Below are 19,991 nucleotides of genomic sequence, written 5' to 3'. Positions count from 1 at the left end.
GACTACATGGCAAATATAGTGACTCAGCATCTGCTTCGTGTAGTTTAAAGCGAGGTACTTCCACAAATCGACAAGAAATATTGAAAATGCATTCAAGAATAATAAGACAAGGTATAGTAGTCAAATTTATTTGGGTTCCAGCACATATGGGCATTGTGGGTAATGAGAAAGTTGATTTTATAGCCAAGCAAGCAGTTAAAAAAGAAAATATAGATATCATGATCAAGTTATCAAAACTGGAAGGAAAGAGTATAGTATGGAAGAAAACTAATGAAAAATGGCACTGGAAGCAGGAGGTGAGGGAGACATCTATATGCACTACAGAAGAGAGTGGGCACTGGGAGAAGCAGGGGAGGAAACAGGAGAGAGGAGACAGTGCTGACAAGACTTAGAATTGGACATAGCAACTTGAATGGGACACTTCACATTCCCGATATGTGACTATTGTCAGACACCAGAAACAGTGGAACATGTGATTACTAAGTGCAACAAATACAGAGAGGAACTGAAGGAAATGCTGGAGGAGATGAGGAGAGAAGGACTCACAGGATCAAGTTTAAAGGACATTCTGGCGTGTGGTGAGACTGGGAAAGGCAGAAAGTGTCTGATATGCTTTCTAAAAAGAACTGGACCGATATGGAGAATATGAGGCACTGGATGAGTCAAATAACTCCAGAAGATGGCGGTAATGCAACGCTAAGGATGCAAGCTGCCATTAAACCCCAGAGAAGAAGAAGAAGAAGAAGAAGAGGAAGAAGAAGAAGAAGAAGAAGAAGAAGAAGAAGACTACATGGCAAAATGGCCGCGACCATAAAGAACGTGGAAGAAATCCGCAACCGAGTAATACTGGGTGAATTTGGAGTAAAAAATGTAAGTTGGTTCTTTAAAATGGTTTAATAGCATCATCATCCGCCAGCTGCAGCGGTCAGTGTCCTCTGAGCTGCTGCACTGAGCCGCATGTGTATGTAAAGAGCTCAACAGATAACGGTAGGTTTAGATAACGTCAGACTATCAAAGTATACCTGAAGCCATTTCAATGTCTTTATGACACTGTCGTGGCATAGGAATGAATAATATCTGTCCACTGTGTTTTGCCTTCTCAGTCTCATTTTATAGTTGAATAACTTAAAGCGAGCATAAAATACTGCACTGCTGAACTAACTTAGTTCTAGCATGTGGTTTCTAATATCACTTAAATACAGTAACCTGTGATTTTACCCAGTTGTATTGGCAGTATGACTATTGGTATTAATTTATCATATAATAATAATAATAATAATAATAACAACATACATTATTTTGCGGTCACTGAGCAGTGATTGGATTATTCCTCTCCTACGATATCTGTATAATAAGGCAATAGGCTGTATGATAGGAATCTGGGGAGCATATCTATGTTTCCCGGGTTCAATATTCCCCACTTAACCCTGCAAAAAATGTTCAATGTTCTATGTTCCCCGCTTACACAAAAAAGGTTGTTTCCTGGGTTCTATGTTCCCCGCTCAACCAAGCGGGAAACATAGAACCCTTTTTGGTTGAGCAGGGAACATAGAACCCGGGGAACATAGAACCTTTTTGGGTGGTAAACGGGGAACATAGAACCCTGGAAACATAGGGATGACCCCGTCGTGGTGACAACAGCTGTTTTCAACCAGGAAAAGAACACGTAGCTGTCCTCACGAACGCTTCTTCATTCAATTTTTCATTACAGTATCATGGCTATGTTTTGATATTGTAATGAAAAATTTAACACGCCATAACAGGACAGAGATCTGTCTGCTACTCACAGAATATTCATAAAACACCCATCATTACGTCAGCCAGCCCTCTCTTACTTGCCTTTAATAGCCTACTGGTTTACCACTGAGAAATGTCACAGACATGGACAGTAATCCACATCATCTGCCAAACAGCATCAACATCACTTCATACCAAGGAGAGCACACACAGTGGATCTGAGTTTATCAAAGATTTGACTGATAAATCAGCATGAGAAAAACAACCCCACTGTCAACAATTTGACTACAGTTTGAATTTATGAATGATGTCCAGGGATGCACGATAATGGATTTTTCGCAGATAGCCAATATGCCAGTATACATCAACTCATTTAACCGAGAACCGATACCACTATCAATGTATCCACTCTTTCCCCACAGCTAATTTTAGTGATTATCAAGTGTCTTCTGTACTGGAATTAACACCATATTATGCATGCATACTGTTACCCTGATGGCCCACCAGCAGGTGGAGGCATGAAATATAATGCTTTTCAATGTGTAATGCCCAGTTTCCACCAAGCAGTATTGTACATAGTTTCCCGAGTTTTACATACATTAGTAAGCTATAACTATAAAATGAAAGGATGTTTTGCTGCCTCTCGTAGTAGACTGAGAAAAAGATAACTTAATTCACTGGACTGACTACTGGCAACTTTTAAGGTGGAAGATTTACCTGTAATGTTACTCAGTGTATGATAGGAATGTAACGATTACCGGTAAAATGATAAACCGTGGTAAAATTCCCGACGGTTAGTATTACCGTTTCAAATTTTAATGATCATTAAAACTGTGTTTGATTACCACACGTTGAAAAACTCACGGTGATACTGCTCATTGCCTGGAAAAGCAGCATCAGTCCCTCAGACACAGGCGCGCATGCGTAGTTTGCAATGTTTGGCCTCTGAAAACATGGCGGAAGGAACCGAAGGCACCTGCACGGACAGTGCTCCGGAGATTTTTCGTGCCGTAACTTGGCCGATAGACATGACACACTACACGATGGTACACACTAGTGCTGCATGATTTGATAAAAATGTGCGATTGCGGTTATGTTGGACAATATCGTGATTGCGATTACAATATAATGAAAAAAAAAAAAAGGTATCATTAGTCTTCTTGCTTGATTCAGTGTTTCCCCTACATTATATTAGGGGGGCACTGACCTAACACGACATAGTTATTGTTATGGACAGTGTGTAAATGACCATCAACAGACTGAGCACAGTCAAACAGCTGCTCACACAGCAGCGCAGCACGGCACTGTACCTACAGCGGAGCGAGCCTATGTTGCGTTCAGGCATTGTCACGTAAATGACAAATTCCAGCACGCCATAGCACAACACAGCAGCATATCAAGTGGGCCGAAACCGAGCAAAATTGCTCAATTTTTCATTTGTTATTATATAGTTTGTTATGGAGTCCATGATTTCCCAGTGACACTTACAAATGTATGCGTAACTGTGCTTGGATGTTGTTTTATGAGGCTCTGGCGGCTTTCAGTTGTCTCATTGTCTTTAACGTTACACGGCTTGGCTTTCTCTCGCATGCATTCCTCCTACTTTTCTCTGTGCTGTCTCAAGTGCTGATATAGATTGGTCGTGTTGCCGCGGGACGTGGCGACTTTAACTTTTACACAGCACGTCTTTTTCGCCACCAACTCAGCCTGTTCATGGTCGTGCTCATGTTCTTCTTCACAGTCTATGTTGGTCACTGCTGCACGCCGGGTGGTCACCTGACCATACGTGCTGCCCACACCAGGATAGCTTGTGGGCGTAATGTCAACCAATTCCACACACTACAGCAGAGGTAGTCACGTTCACAGGCACACACGTTAACATTTATTTAATTAAATCACAAATCGCAGCCTTTTATGCGGTTATGTAATCGCACAGCCTGACATTGCGATTGTGATTAGATTAATCATGCAGCACTAGTACACACCAATTATCCTCGGTTGTCTTTCACGACGTGTGTGATGTCATCGGGTTATTCTTGTCCTATTTTTATTACTATTACTATTATTTCAGTCACTGTGTCTGTTCATGTGCCAGCCGTAATATTATCGTAGTAACATAAAAAGTGCCAGCAGATGGCAGGAGCTACATTTGAAGTACCGTACACAAACATTCAGGTTACTGAATCCTCCACAACAAGTTCCTACAAATGTTTCACAATAAAAGCCTATTTAGAAAATTGAGGGATTCTCTTACCCGAGGTTATAAGGGGCTTTTAATTTGAAACAAATTCAGGAAGTGTTGAGCTTGAAATGATGGCATGATGCATTAACTTTATGAGCGGATAAAAAGTAAAAACAGGGCTGTACAGTGTGACATATCGCACATGCGATGGAAGAAAATGTTTGTGCGATGAATTTATTTGCCTAGTAGTACACGTGCAACAGACTGCTTGCAAGCTGCTTGTGTGTATGTGTGTGGTCTGTTTTTTTTTCTCGTTTTTTTAATTCGACGACAAGAGCGTTCACTGCCGTGCATCGTCTGGCAGCCAGGTGAATTGGTTCATTAGTGTAATGAACGGAGGGAAAGCTCTTGTCACCGAGTGTCTTTGTCTCTGTGGGGGAGGCGGGGCTATGGGCTACACACAGACACAGTGCGATCTTTGTGAGGGGGAGACGAGGCGGAGAAAAAAAACAGAGTTGAGCGTAAGAGAAAGACAGGGAACTTGCTCCTAAACCAAATGCCATGGCCCCTGTGTGGGAGTATTTTGGATCTAAACCACAGAGGGGAGCCCAGTAATTTAGACGAGCCGGTGTGCCGGGTTTGTTCTAAAACCATCTCAGCAAAAAGAGCGAATATGACCAACTTAACTGCACACCTGAGAGTGAGAGACTGGCAGTCTATTTTTTCATAAGGTCTTTATCTATCTATTTGGGTATTTTTACATGTTATTTCGGATATTTAAAGTTTCTTTTTTTGCATTCATAAATATTCTTGTTAAATAAATGTTTATTTCTCTTTAAAAGGATGTACTTGCATCATCATTCTTAAAGCACAATATTACGCAATATTATCGCTTATCGCAATAATTTCTGACGCATTTAATCGCCCAGCAAAATTTGTTATCGTGACAGGTGCTACAGACTTTGTGGCCTGTGCTACAAAATTATCACCCTCTGTAGCACCAGTGCTATGGGCTGAAAAAGTTAACGTACAGCCCTGAAAAATATAAAGACACAGGATGGGAGGGATTAATAAATAACGGACCGTCTATAATGTAGTCTGTTTCAAATGAAGCTGGTAGCCTCTGCAATTGTGGAAAGTAAAAGACACTATTTTTTAAATTTCTTACTTTATGTCAGTCTCCATTATGATTGATGCTTTATGCTAATGGCAGTACTCAGCGGGTTGACAAAGTGCCTCTGCTGTTTCACCCCATCATTTTCCCCTTTTACTCTGTGTGGTAACGTCCCTAGAGGAAATATTAAAAAGGCTGGGGTGATGTTGTCCCACAGTTGTCTATGGCAGGAGCTAACTCTGTGTTTCTATAGAGTGCCGAAGTCACGCCCCTTTCGGTGAAGCTCATGGGACCTTAGATGGGAAAAAATATGAATGGCAGTGAATGAGGAGAGAAATATTATCTTTTGGTCCCGTTTGAGTTGTGACATGAAATCCAAATATGTCGTTAATGAATTTAAAACATAAATTTTAAGGTCAAGAAAGTCATACTTTGTGGTAAAACTGTTGAGATATACAGCAGCAGATTTTAAAAAAGGAGTACTCAGGGAACACAAGATCAGATTGTGTTCCCTGAGTACTCCTTTTTTAAAATCTGCTGTGTGTTCAGATTCTTCAAATTGTTAATCACATAGCTACCACAGTTACAGGTATAGACCTACATTAACCTGCTGTTCTACTTCCATTCAACTGTTTGACAGTCTTAAAATTACTTAAATGTAGAATTACAGGGTCTGACATGTTAACTCTTTACTGAATGTTAGGGTGTGTTTACGGTAACTGTAATCTCCAGCGATCCTGACATGGGCCCAACAGTGGCATTGTTTATTCTTGTTGGTAGACACATTTTGTTGAATTAAATCAACATGGCTTTTCCACTCCTCGTGGTGACAGTCAGCACAGACAGTAGACTGACAACAGGTAACACAGGCGTTGTAGACACTCGGGGTGGCGCTGTTGTGTCCAGCGCTGGCGCCAAGGTATTGACATCATATGTATCCTATCGTATGATTGATAAATGAATGATTATAATTTAATACACATAAGTCTAGAAGTTCTACTACGTTTTCTTTGAACCAGCATCAATCAACCGCGTCATATAAAGATGCCAGGGTAAAATTAATGAGTTTATAGTTGCCATTGGCGGTGGCTGTCCGTCGGTGAATTAGGTCCGGGCTGTACATTTTTGGAATACACGTTTACTGTCAGTTAAATTGAGGTCACATTACAGTTTACATTGCTTATAAAGGCTGAGTAGTGTAGCAGTTAAAATACAGAACTCATCACGGCCAGTTGGCCTCAAGGATTTTGACTCGGGAAAGGAGTCTCCGCCGCCGTTGTCATGGCAACCAATGACGCCCGGTGCAAAGCGGGGAGAAATGACAAGCAGTCGGATAAAATTATCGCCAAAGGACTAATAAAACACAATTTGTATTTCTTGCACCTCTCCATTGAATCGACCTCCACACACCTCTCGGTTGAAATGAAATGATCGCAGCTCATTTGATGAGACACAGAGCCTGCTGTTTTGAACCTCAAAGCATGTCTACTATTCGTGTAAACCCTGCGCCACCCTGTGGCTAAACACCAAGTATACTAAAGCCATTACAAGTTCTCATTTTCAAATGATTAGCCTGTAAATAATGCCTCCAATAATGCCTGCTGCTGATAATAATCGTAATAATAATAGGCTACTAGCCTATTGACCGGGACCTCTGCTGGTGACTTAACGTTATAGATGCTCAGGGAACGTAAAGTTTTTCCACAAAATGCATTCACGCACTCAAGCTAAAATGACAATTATATGCCTATCACATCCTTCCAAACAACCAGCTCTTATACTTTCACAGAAATAAAATAGATGTGAACCATATGGTGTAGAAAGACAGCGGTAGGCTATAATATAAGAAGTTATGGTTAGCACGCTAAAGTTTTATTCTGAAGTTGTTACACTTAACTTCCGCTTCCGGTCCGTCGTTGTCACGGTTATATAAAAAAAAAAAAAAAAAAAAAAAAATAGAATTTGCAGAAATCAAAATTGGGCCGTTTTTTCAATTTGGTTTTTCCGTAATTTGGTTTTGAAAGAGAAAACGGGAAAACGGAAGCACTTCCGTTATTTCGTTTTGTGTCTCAAAACGGAATAACGGGAAAACGGCCGTATTTCCGTAAATCCGTTTTATTTTGAAAACAAAATATCAAACTATCAAAAGGTACACGGACCCTCACTACCACATAATACCACTTCATGCAAATGAAGCTATTATGTCATGTTTGAATAAAAAAGCCTGCATGTGCACATGTTGCTATAGTTATGTGACTTTTGAGGTCACGTGAATATATTTAGAATGGTTTGATAATTTGCCACTTAGACCATGGGGAGGAGACCAGCTGAGTAAACTGATCTGTGGATGAGAAACTTGCAACTGAAGAAGTTACCCCCACCCCCCGGCCTAGACACTGGGGAAGGTAGGGAATCTTGAGGTCACCGGATGAGGGAACTTCTCGGTTGAAGATCCAGATTAAGACAGTCTGTATCTTGATGGAGGTGGTGCAGGGGTGGAGGTGGGCTGGGAGTTTTGCTGAAATGACAGCTGGATGACAGCAGAGAGAGAAATTTGACAGCTAATGACGGATTGGTAGAGAACAGGGAGAGGCTGGCAGACTGTGACTTGTTGAAATATGTGAAGAAGGGTGGAGCAAGAGGATAGTGGGAAAACAGAGAAGTGGCTTTGAGGTATACTTACGTAAAGAGATGATCTTCCTGTCTGAACTTTCACTTACCTTCATTTAGGTAAAATCATAATAGTACACTCACATCTGTGTCTTTAGCCTTACAGAATATTTTACAGCCTCTCCCATACACATCCATTATTATCTCCAGATTTCTCCCAAAATTATCATGATCATGGAACTGTGATTGCTTAAACATTAAAATACCTATTGAAACTTTGAAATACGCATCAATAGGTAAAATTTCAATTTATGTTTTGATGTTCAAATGGAGTCTCTATGTGAAAGTATACCACAAATGTTATTAGCATGTAGGCTAGCTGAAAACCCGATTTCAAGAAATGTGTGACTTGGAAAGAGTATGTATTGCTTGGAGCTTTCAGGGACAGAGTGGGGAACGTCTTGCACTACGGCAGATGAGGGTCACGGTGGGTGGTGAGGGTCACGGTGGCTGGTTTGGGGCGGAACAGGTTAGAACCCGCAGATTGCCGCTCGCAGCTATATTTTTATTTGTTTTTCGAAATAAAACTTGGTTAAATGATTTCAGTGTGTGTTTAAGTACTTTTTGAACATTTTGAGCACATTTCAACAATACCGTGATAATAATGATAACCGTGATAATTTTGGTCACAATAACTGTGATATGAAATTTTCATACCGTTACATCTCAAGTGTATGAGTTGACTAGGGCTGTAGTCTCCTGGGCGATATGCTCTCGTCCGACCAAATTCTCATTGGTCGAATAATCGCCGTGTTACTTTCATAAGGAGAAAAGTGCTACATCAATGGCTTTCCAGGATTAATCTATTATTTCCTGCGGTGGGAGGGACAGGCTAAGTTACCCGTGTAAATGGGGGAGTTTTCAAAACATCCCCGTTGTTTACACAACGTTGTACTTGCCTACCGTAACGTTCAGCGTCGCAGTGACGCAGACCTCCTGTCTGTCTCTGTTAGTGATGGGCAAAGCAGTTCTTTAGATGTTACTGAATCACTAGAATCAGTTCATTAAAAAAATTCATTCAAGAGATTCGTTCACCGAGTTGTTCAGTGCTTGGCGGGAGGAGCCCTGACTGTGTAGTGCGTAGTCCAACTCACTGAACTGATACACGGCTGAGCTGCTGCTGTGTCTGCCCTGCACTGGTGAGTCTCATTACTGGCCAGCCTAACGTTTTAAGTTTGTTTATCTGGAAACTAAGTCTGTTAAAACAATGGGGAGGTGTGTGATTATGTTCATGTGGCTTGACTCCTGGCTACATTAGCTGTTAGCTTGGAGAAAACGGTCCCTATGAAAGTGTATCGCTGAGAAGAAATGATTTGAATCACACAGGGATCAGGGTTGCGTCGTTCCCAGAGAGATTCATTCACCATTCAACATTTGTTCATGATTTGTTTTTTTGTCACACGGTAGGCTGTCCCACCCTGGCTGCCTCGCGACTCGCGAGTGATTCATCATTAAGGATAGACCGATACATCGTCCGATATTTGAGTTTTTTTTACTTGTATTGGCATCGGCCGATACGCGCGTGGGTTCGCGGATTTATTTTTCCCGGCATGATTTACAGACAGGCATCCACGGGCAGCTCTGTGTTGCCGGAAGACCCTGCAGCGCACATGCAGCGTTACCCCTCCCCCACTGGTAGAGTGGTGAAAGCAGCCGTTACCCCTCCCCCACTGGTAGAGTGGTGAAAGCAGCCCTGGAAGCTGCTTCAGGACAACGGTAAGTTTTAAACTTTCAAAGCCTCTAACTGTTAAACTTAGTTGAAATATTGCCACCCACTTTGAAATTTGAAACATGAATGCCAAGTGCATGTAATACACGTGCTTGCAAATATAGTTATTAAGTTTGTGGGTCAGAAAAACGGGAATGCTGTTGAATGCTTCGTCTTTAAAACTGCTTACCATTGTATTTAGGGAGCTGTAGACGTAGTTGTAGGCTATTATGTACTGCTATTACGAACACCGGTTTAAGGATTAAGTAATGTCAACGTTGTCAATTCAGTTCCGTGGTGTTTGTAGGAGTTTAATTCAGCGAACACCGGGCTGAGGTTTAGATGCGTGTCGTGTGTGTGTGTGTGTGTCTCTCTCTCTCTCTCTCTCTCCCCTGGAGCGGGGCGGAGCAGCCATTGCGGGGATATCAGAGGTCTTTAGCGTGCACTAGAAGAACTTTTATGATGAGAGAAATGTTTTATATGTAGTGCTAATTGTGTCAGTGTTTCGTGAAAACGTGTTTAGAGGCGTTTGCTGTCGTTATCAACTCAGCGGTGGTGGAGTTTTTCAGTCGGCGTCAGCTCAGCTGACACGTGTGTGTGTGTGTGTGTGTGTGTGTGTGTGTGTGTGTGTGCTCTCTCCCCCGGAGCGGGGCGTCTCACTTACTGGGGAGGAGCAAATCAAGCACTTTATGTCAATGGCAACTTTTCAGGTTTATTGTTTTCTCTTAAATTATTTAAATGTGTGACAAAAGACATTTTGCGATGAGTAGATTATACCTGTCTTTTAATATGTCAGCAAGCAATGCATCATCAAGGCTGTGTTGTAGATATTGATGAAAGGGTGATGATATTGGGTGATATGAATGTAAGATGATGCAAAAAGATTGATACTGATTGATACTAATCTGTGTTTTTATTTATTCTTTATAGAGATGGCTGAACGCAAAAATCCAGTGTGGCAACACTTCACTGAGCCCACTTCAGGGAAGGCTCGGTGTGCCATATGCAACTCATTGGTGAGCATGGGGGCTGAAAAAGGAAAAGGTAAAAATACCTCAAACATGTGGAGCCACCTGAAACGTCACCACCTTGAGGCCTACAATAAAGCAGTAAAAGAAAGGGAAAGAGGAGCAGCTTCTTCTTCTGCAGCCAGTTCTACACAGCCTACTGTTGTACAGATGTTTGATGCCCAAAGGAAATGGCCTAATTCTGACACCAGGTCAAAAAAGGTGGATCTTGCCATAGTTGAGATGATTGCCACAGACAATCAGCCATTTACAGTTGTCTCTGGTGTTGGTTTTAAAAGGTTGGTGGCATTGCTGGAGCCCAGATACTCGCTTAAAACTGACAAGTATTATCGCACTGACCTTTTTGAAGATGTACACACTAAGGTAGAGAACAAAATCAAGGAGGTGGTCACGTTGGACAATACAGGTCCTTATTTGGCATTTACAACGGACTGTTGGCCTGGGGAGACAGAATCCCTTATGAGCCTGACCTGTCATTTCATTGACAAAGATTGGCAAAGGAAACAAATTGTCCTCAATGTTAAAGCCATGTATGGCTCTCACACAGGTGAATACATAAGCGATATGTTCCTCAGTCTGCTGAAGCATTGGGACATCAAAACAGAGAGAGTTGTGCTTGTGCTTCGTGATAGTGGTGCCAACATGATCAAAGGGATGAGGCTCGCTGAACTACCCGATCTCAGCTGCAGTGCTCACACACTTCAGCTGGTGGTGAACGATGGGATCAGCAGCCAGCGAGCAGTGGCAGACATCGTTGCCAAATTGAAATCTTCTGCTACCCATTTTAACCATTCAGTGCTGGCCAAACAGCGTTTGAAGAACATTCAAAAAGAGCTTGACCTCCCCCAGCACAGAATAATCCAGTCGGTGCCAACACGCTGGAACTCCACTCTTCACATGTTGGAGAGCATCTCTGGAGCAGAAGCGGGCGCTTAATGTATATGCAGGGGAACATGGAAAAATATCTGTCTTAACAGCAGATCAGTGGGCTCTTGTGGACAATCTGATTGCCACACTGAGCCCACTTGAACAGATTACACTCGAAATGAGTAGATCTGACTCCACAATTTCATGCATCATTCCCTGCATCACAGTGCTAAAAATGTTGCTGGAAGCTGAAGGTGCCAAAACAAGAGGAATCGGAACACTCTGAGAGACTATGCTGAACAGCCTAAAGGCCAGATTTGAGAAGGCAGAGAAAACAAGATGCTTGGTCCTTGCAACACTGCTAGATCCTCGTTACAAGGGTCATGCCTTGGCTCCTGGCACACTGAGGAATGCAAAGGACTGGATCAAGGAAGAGCATGCCACTCTGTCTGAGGCTGCAAAACAGAAAAGTGCTTCCTCAGAAGGTCAAGGCCAAGAAGATCCAAAACGGAAAAGGGCAGAGGAAGAAGAGGAGGAAGTCACTGGTCCATCAGACATGCTTGAGCAGATGTATGCCAACCTTCTTGGGGCACATGGACCAACCCCAGACGAGACTGATGAGGAGGAGCAGCAGTTTACTCAGCAAGACGAGACTGATGAGGAGGAGCAGCAGTTTACTCAGCAGCTGGATCAGTACTTAAGGGAGCCGCTGATCGACAGGCAGAAGGGCCAGCCACTTGAATGGTGGAAACAGAATGCATCCCGATTGCACCTTCTAGCACCACTTGCCAGAAAGTTTCTCAGTCCACCCCCCTCCTCTGTTCCCAGTGAGAGGGTATTCAGTGAGGTCAGCCAGATATATGAGAAGAAGAGGTACAGGCTGACAGGAGAGAATGCAGAGCGCCTCTGTTTCCTCCACTATAACCTACAGCTCCTAAACTGGGATTATTAAGAACTTTCAGTGAGGGATGTGTGGGGTAACTAAAGAGTATTAGAAGTGGGCCAAAGTGCATATTATGCACAATTCTTTATTTCTTTTTATGTTGTTTTTTGTTTTGTTTTGTATTGCTGTTTACACTTTCCTTATCTTAGGAGAGCCATTTACACTTTAAAATTAAGTATTGTGCAGTGTGCACACTATGCTGCTTGTTCGTTACTACTGTGTGCAATACTTCAATTGTTTTAATGATGCCTAAATATTTGTTTTATTTTATTTTATAGACATTACTTGAATAATTAAAAGCACCAAACACTTTTTTTCATTTGAAAGTATGTGTGGTTAAGTTGAACAAAGCTGTTGAATCCTACTGTGTACAGTAGTTGTTGTTTTATTTATGCTTCAGCTTAAATAGTTGTTTATTTTATAAAGACATTACTGGAAGATTTAAGAGCACTGAACTCTTTTTTTTATTTGAATGTATAATAATAATAATAATAATATTCTACCTGTTCTACCTCAACTTTCCATCTTGTTTCAGTATTTTTTACTGCTCAAATGTAATATTTGTTATCATTGTGTCATTTTTTTGATGTAAATTGAGGGAGCAAAAGCAGTATCGGCCCCAAATATGGGCTCAAGAAAATCGGCAGTCCATAATCGGTCATCGGCTAAGGGTGATGGAAAAAAATCGGTATCGGCATCGGCCCTAAAAAATCCATATCGGTCTATCCCTATTCATCATTCACACAGACCGAATGGGTAGTTTCACTCCCGGCCTGCATGCTCGCTGCTGAGCTCAACTGAACTGAGAAATGAACGAATCAGTTCTGGAAGTGATTCAGTTCAGTACGTTCACTCAACAGATTCGTTCTTTTGAACAATTCGTTGGCGAACAACACAACACTAGTCTCAGTGTATACTTACACCTTTTCCCTCAGTGGAAACGAAGCTTGTACTTGTATTTCACGGATAAGAAACAATAAATTGTTAAGACAGTAAAGCCTCCACTAAAATAGCATTTTAAGTCTCGTGTGTGATATGTCCTTTAGGGATTTATCCTGGCTTCATATGAACAGAGTAAATCTCTGCTCGTTGCTAGGCTAATTTATACAATGTAAAATGCCATAGGCTGGTGCTAATAACATCAGCATGTTGTATTTGTTTGGAAAATATGTTTAGTGTGACAGTTGTTTTGATGGTGAATGTTGTGAGTTGTAATGGAGCCAAATTGAGTGCCCTTACCTTTGCTGTTGTCCCTGGTTTTATATGAGAAGAGAAGGAATGAAAAGATCGCTAGCCGCTAGGCTAATTTATACAATGTAAAATGCCATGGATTTGTGCTAATTACGTCAGCATGTTGTATTGACAGGGGAAATGTGTCCAAATAAAGACAAGTGTTTGTCTGTCAATGCTGCAATTTATAGTTAAGCCAATTTGCGTGTTTGAAATTGTCTCTATTAAGCCGTATTTAATTACTAAACTTTACAGCACTTAACAGAGTCCTCCACCACTGACTAGCGTTTTGGAGGTGTAACTGCAGAGAAACACAGACACACCACCGCAGGAGTAAAAATAACGTGCAGATTTTTTTTCCTTCCCACGACTAATCGATTAGTTGAAGATTATGTACGACTTCAGTCGACCAAGATTTTCTTTGGTTGACTACAGCCCTAGAGTTGACAACATGAATCCATCAGCACACCTTAAATTATAATATGACAACTTTGACCATTCCATTGGTTTTTATTGTAAGTAAGTAAGTAAGTAAGTAAGTAAATCTTTATTTATATAGCACCTTTCACAGCTCTGAGGTCACAAAGTGCTTCACAATAAAAAAAAATACAAAATATAAAAACATAAAACAGTGCAATACAGTACAGAGCAACATAAACAGCAATCTATTTACAACATACTACATACTTGTTTACAGATGTCCAAAAGCCTGCCTGAAAAGGTGTGTCTTTAATTGCACCTTAAAAATTGGACAGAGGGTGAGGATCTCAGATCCAGGGGCAGGGGGTTCCAGAGCTTTGGGGCCATGGTTTGGAAGGCTCGGTCACCACGGGTTTTTAGTCTCGATCGAGGCACGACCAGGAGCATCTGGTCAGAAGACCTAAGTGACCGGCTGGGATGTAGGGTTTGAGGAGCTTGCAGATGTAAACAGGGGCTGTATTGTGGAGAGCTCTGTAAGTTAGGACCGGGATCTGAAATGAACAGGAAGCCAGTGCAGGGATGCTAGGATGGGGGTGATATGGCAGGACTTGTGTGACCGAGTGGGTAATCTGGCAGCGGCATTTTGGACAAGTTGTAGACGGTTCAGGGATGATTTACTGAGGCAGGTGAACAGTGAATTGCAATAATCAAGCTGGGATGAAATAAATGCATGGATAGCCATTTCCAGTTCTGAGTGTGAGATGATGGACCTCAGTTTTGCAAGGTTTTTGAGGTGGAAGAAGCATGAGTGGGACAGGGAATTGACATATTTGTCAAACAGTATGTTTTGGTCAAAAATGACTCCAAGGTTCCTTAAGTTAGATCACGCCGCCTGTGCATGTTGAACCCTCAAACTGCATCACAATTCTCTGCCATGTATGCCGACGTAAACATGTTTAGCACTCCGGATGTCAATCATGGTCTTAATGCCAAAGAGCTTTTAAGTGTTTTTAATTTTACATGCACTGATATCCTGGACTCTGTTGCCCCTTTCAGATTTAAGCGCTCTAAAGCATTTTTTGAGCCATGGTTAAATGACTCCACACGTTCTCTCAGACGTTCATGTCGGCGTGCTGAGAGGAAGTGGAAAAAAGATAAGCTCCACGTCTCCAAAGAAGCTTTACGTGAATGTTTATCAGCCTACCAGCGAGTCGTTAAAGCTGCCAAAATGGAGTATATATCAAATATTGTCTCCAATAACAGTCATAAGCCCCAGGTTCTGTTCAGCATTTTTAACTCCCTTGTAAACCCGTGCGATAACTCTCCAGTCGTGCCATCGCCCACTCTCTGTGAGAGCTTTCTTAAATTTTTTATTGAAAAAATTTCTGCCCTTAGGCCAGTTGCTTCCACTCTCACTGCCCCTGGTCCTGACCCCACTGTGCCTCCTTTACCTGCTGTCTTTGACCAGTTTGAGCCAGTATCTCTCTCCTCACTATCAGATATAGTTAAGCATCTGCGGCCGACTAACTGTCCCTCTGACAGCATTCCCTCTCGCCTCTTCAAAGATGTTTTTGGTACTGTGGGGTCCACTGTTCTTGCTGTCATAAATACCTGCCTTAGCTCAGGGTGTGTTCCAGCTGCTCTCAAACATGCTGTAGTGCAGCCCCTTATAAAAAAGAAAAACCTGGACCCCTCTCTCCTGTCAAACTACAGACCAATCTCCAAATTACCATTTTTGTCCAAGGTTTTGGAGAAAGTGGTCTTTACTCAGCTGCAATCATTCCTAGTGGCCCATGACATGTATGAAAAGTTCCAGTCTGGCTTTAAACCACATCACAGCACTGAAACAGCACTTTTGAGGGTTTTTAACGATCTTTTGTCAACTGTTGATTCATGTAACTCTGCTGTTCTGGTGCTGCTTGACCTGTCAGCAGCCTTTGATACCGTAGATCATAGGATCCTCCTGTCTCGCCTGGAACAGTGGGTGGGTATCACAGGTACTGCCCTTCTATGGTTTCAGTCCTACCTCACTGATCGGAGCTTCTCAGTTAACCCTTTAACACCTAAGCCTCAAAATGTCCGCCTGGACTTTTTTGCTTATTTTAACTATAAAAGGGCCTGGAAATGTCCTGTGAGTTAGTGATTTTGCCTCTTTTTCCAGAACACTTTGAATTTTCAATATCTGACAGTTATTTACAATTTACTGCATGTAATAACAGTGTAATAACAGTTTTAAATGAAGAAAAACCAAAAAACGGAATTTGGTTTTAGAGATTTAGTGAGGGAAAACCACTGCAATTGTACATGAACAACAGATTTTGCATAATAAATTTGATATTATAACAGTATAAAACATGTTTACAATAAAGATTTTTGAGTATTTGTCTCTCAATGTGCAAAAACAGAACAAAATGAAAACTTATATACAGGCGTTTTTTAGAACAGTATAAAACATATTCACAATTTTTGAGTCTGTCTCTCAATGTGCAAAAACAGACCAAAATGAAAACTATATATAGGTGTGCTTTTAGAACAGTATAAAACATATTCACAATTTTTGAGTATTTGTCTCTCAATGTGCAAAAACAGACCAAAATGAAAACTATATATAGGTGTTCTTTTTAGAACAGTATAAAACATATTTACAAAGAATTTTTTTGAGTCTTTGTCTCTCAATGTGCAAAAACAGAACAAAATTAAAACTATATATAGGTGTTCTTTTTAGAACAGTATAAAACATATTCACAATTTTTGAGTCTGTCTCTCAATGTGCAAAAACAGAACAAAATGAAAACTATATATACTGTAGGTGTTCTTTTTAGAACAGTAAAAAACATTCACAATTTTTGAGCATGTCTCAATGTGCAAAAACAGAACAAAATGAAAACTAAAGGTGTTCTTTTTAGAACAGTATAAAACATTCACAATTTTTGAGTCTGTCTCTCAATGTGCTAAAACAGAACAAAATGAAAACTATATATACTGTAGGTGTTCTTTTTAGAACAGTATAAAACATTCACAATTTTTGAGTCTGTCTCTCAATGTGCAAAAACAGAACAAAATAGAAACTATATATACTGTAGGTGTTCTTTTTAGAACAGTATAAAACATTCACAATTTTTGAGTCTGTCTCTCAATGTGCAAAAACAGAACAAAATAAAAACTAAAGGTGTTCTTTTTAGAACAGTATAGAACATTAACAATTTTTGAGTCTGTCTCTCAATGTGCAAAAACAGAACAAAATAAAAACTAAAGGTGTTCTTTTTAGAACAGTATAGAACATTAACAATTTTTGAGTCTGTCTCTCAATGTGCAAAAACAGAACAAAATAAAAACTAAAGGTGTTCTTTTTAGAACAGTATAGAACATTAACAATTTTTGAGTCTGTCTCTCAATGTGCTAAAACAGAACAAAATGAAAACTATATACAGGTGTTTTTTTCCCAACTCTCTCCTCTCTGGCTGTAGACACAGTCCCTTCAAATGTCACTGGCTTGATGGTACTGCCAGTGACAGTTCCTGTCTGGTTGCAGACACAGGCCCACATCACAGGTCTCACACTTCCAGGCAGTGCTCCTCTTGCAAAGTTTGCAGCGCAGTCGCCCCATGCTGGCTCTCTGGGTTTTTGTTTGGCCACTGCTTGTGGGGACAGGGAGGTGTTTGCTTCCTGGGGTCTTCTGGGGCTGCATTTTGAGAGAGACTCCCATGAGGTGTGCAGCAAGCTCCTCCTGGAAGTGCTGACGCGTCATGGGCCTCTGCTGCATGCTGCGACACTGATCCTTGTGGATCACAAATGAGTTTGTCGCAGCAATATCGACAAGATGCTGGAAAACAGTGGTGGGCCATCTCCTGGTCTTCCGATGGACTGAAGTCGTTCCAATCATCTGGTCGGAGGTGTCCACTCCTCCCATGTACTTATTGTACTCAGTCACTGTGGTGGGCCTGGGGATGGAGATCTGCCATTGTGATCCATCCTCGCTCTTGTGCCAGCGCTGCACTGTGTCCCCACTGTACACCGGGTGGATGGTGGAGCAAAGGGAGACTTCTCTCGTATCCATCCACTTTACAAAGAGAAGATCCCCATCCCTGATCCACCGGATGCTGCCTCGTGGGGATTTTTTGGTGAGTGCATTTTCATGGGTGGTAGGGACACCAACTCTCCCCTGCCTGTATGTCCCACAAGCTCCGAATCCCTGCTGACTCAGGTGTTTGAAGAGGAGGGGACTGGTGTAAAAGTTGTCAGTGTATATGACATATCCAGACCCCAGGTACTCTTTTTTGACCAATCCAGCCACAACATCAAAAGACAGCCCCTTTCCTGAAGCAAACCTGGACTTGCCTGTGTAGAGCTGGAAGTCAATGGTGTAGCCATTTATGTCAGCCAGCACAAAAAACTTCAGCCCCCACTTTGTTGGCTTGGCCTTCATATACTGTTTGATGCTGAGCCTGGCTTTGGTCGCAACCATCCTCTCATCCACAGCAAGGTGCTGCCTTGGATGGTAGATGACTTTGCACCTCATGGATATCATCTCCATCAGAGGTCTGACCCGGTGGAGGCGGTCATAATCGTCGGTGCCTTTTTTCTCCTCATTCCTCTTGTCTTCATCCGGGTCACTCATGTGCAAATTGGCTAAAATGGCCATGAAGCGGTCTCGGGGCATGATGGTGGCAGGAAAAGGCACATGAAAAATTGTTTCTCTGCGCCAAAAGTCACTCATCTTAGGCAGGCGCAGGACTGACATATACAGCAACATGCCGATGAACTTTCTCATTTCCTCTGGATTTGTTTCAGCCCAGAGGAACTTCCTTCCTTTTTCCAAGTTTGCTGCTGCATTCTTGTTGGTGTTTTCACAAAGGAGTTTGAGAATGGCAGCAACAAAAAAGTGTGCAAAAATTTCACCTGGGGGTGGGTTTCCCATATTGAGGGGGGGCTGGACACCAGGGACACGTTTGGGGTTGAACCTCAGTGGTTGAGGGACTCTGGTATCGGGCTCTGCCTCAGTCCTCCATCTTAGCTCATGTGGTGAGCGGCTTCGGTCTCTGACAGCATCACCAGAACCTCCAGCATCCCCATGGCCTCTCTCTCTACGGCCCTGAGTCTGTCTTGTGCCTCTCCCTCTCCCAGGTCTCTCACTTGAGGATAGCTGCTCCTCATCACAAGACAAACTGAAAGTAGTGGAGAAAAATATTCAGCTGGTTCACACACTATATAGTAAAAACAAGGCATGGTACATTGTGCAAAGATATACATATACATACAATCACCTCTTGGTAGCTAACACTACACTAAAAAAGTCACCAAACATAAAATGAATGCGCCATATTTTGTCATGCGCACATTTACGCATGAAGTAAAAACACACATACATTGTACAAACTTACTGACTTATAACACTGCTCTAAAGGTGACCACACAATACAAACGTTGATTTACACACACAATAACTTATACAAAGTAAAAACTAAACACTACCAAGCCTCATTCTGGATGAATGAAGCTCTCTCCGGCTACAGAGAGCTTCATTCATCCAGAAATTCAACACGGAAATTCAACAGGTCTAACGTTACCTTTCTTCGCCAGAAATTGCTCCTTCAGCTGCTCCATCTTTCTCCAATCCACCCCTGAACCTCAGTGGTGGTTTTATCACTCGGGAGGACCGTCTTCCAGACATTTCTTTCTCTCTTTCTTGATAAAATCGCTGCTCTGCTCTGTTTCTCCGCTCTGTTGTTCTTCAGTTCCACTACACTCTACGCCGCGTCTGTGTGGGGGGAGTGGAGAACAAAGGGGCGGGTTCGCGGGCTTCCTGCAACAGCGCGAGTGGAGTTACCGTAATAACCCCATGTTGGCTGTGAAGTGCAACTCCTCAGCTTTCAGAAACCGTTTTAATTTTTCCGATAGGACAAACCGTCGCGTAATTACGGTAATGTAAAGTGTGCTTGCACAAACGTGTCGGCGACGACACACTCGGAGGAGAAGGGTTAACTTAGGGGAATTCAACTCAGCTACGGCTCCTCTCACCTGCGGTTTCCCCCAAGGCTCCATTTTGGGCCCCATCCTCTTCTTGCTGTACATGCTGCCATTAGGGTTGATTT

The 19,991-nt window shown here is 42.0% G+C and overlaps 1 protein-coding gene across 5 annotated transcripts in view; it reads left to right on the top strand.

Moving 5' to 3' along the window:
- Window positions 1-717: 717 nt before the first annotated feature.
- Window positions 718-19,991, top strand: part of polr1c (RNA polymerase I and III subunit C) — a 70,594-nt gene continuing 51,320 nt past the window's right edge. The window contains exon 1 of one of the 5 annotated variants that reach the window (XM_050070715.1): window positions 718-870. In XM_050070715.1, coding sequence (XP_049926672.1) covers window positions 799-870 — 72 coding nt within the window. In that variant the 5' untranslated portion in view covers window positions 718-798. Of the gene's footprint in view, window positions 871-950; window positions 988-10,341; window positions 10,428-19,991 lie in introns of those variants that run through there. The other 4 variants (XM_050070713.1, XM_050070714.1, XM_050070717.1 and 1 more) reach the window with 4 other exon arrangements.

Source organism: Epinephelus moara, chromosome 19 (assembly GCF_006386435.1).
Source record: "Epinephelus moara isolate mb chromosome 19, YSFRI_EMoa_1.0, whole genome shotgun sequence".
In the NCBI taxonomy this organism is placed as follows: domain Eukaryota; kingdom Metazoa; phylum Chordata; class Actinopteri; order Perciformes; family Serranidae; genus Epinephelus; species Epinephelus moara.
The sequence above is the reverse complement of the archived record's forward strand: the minus strand, read 5'-3'. Positions and strand labels throughout refer to the sequence as shown.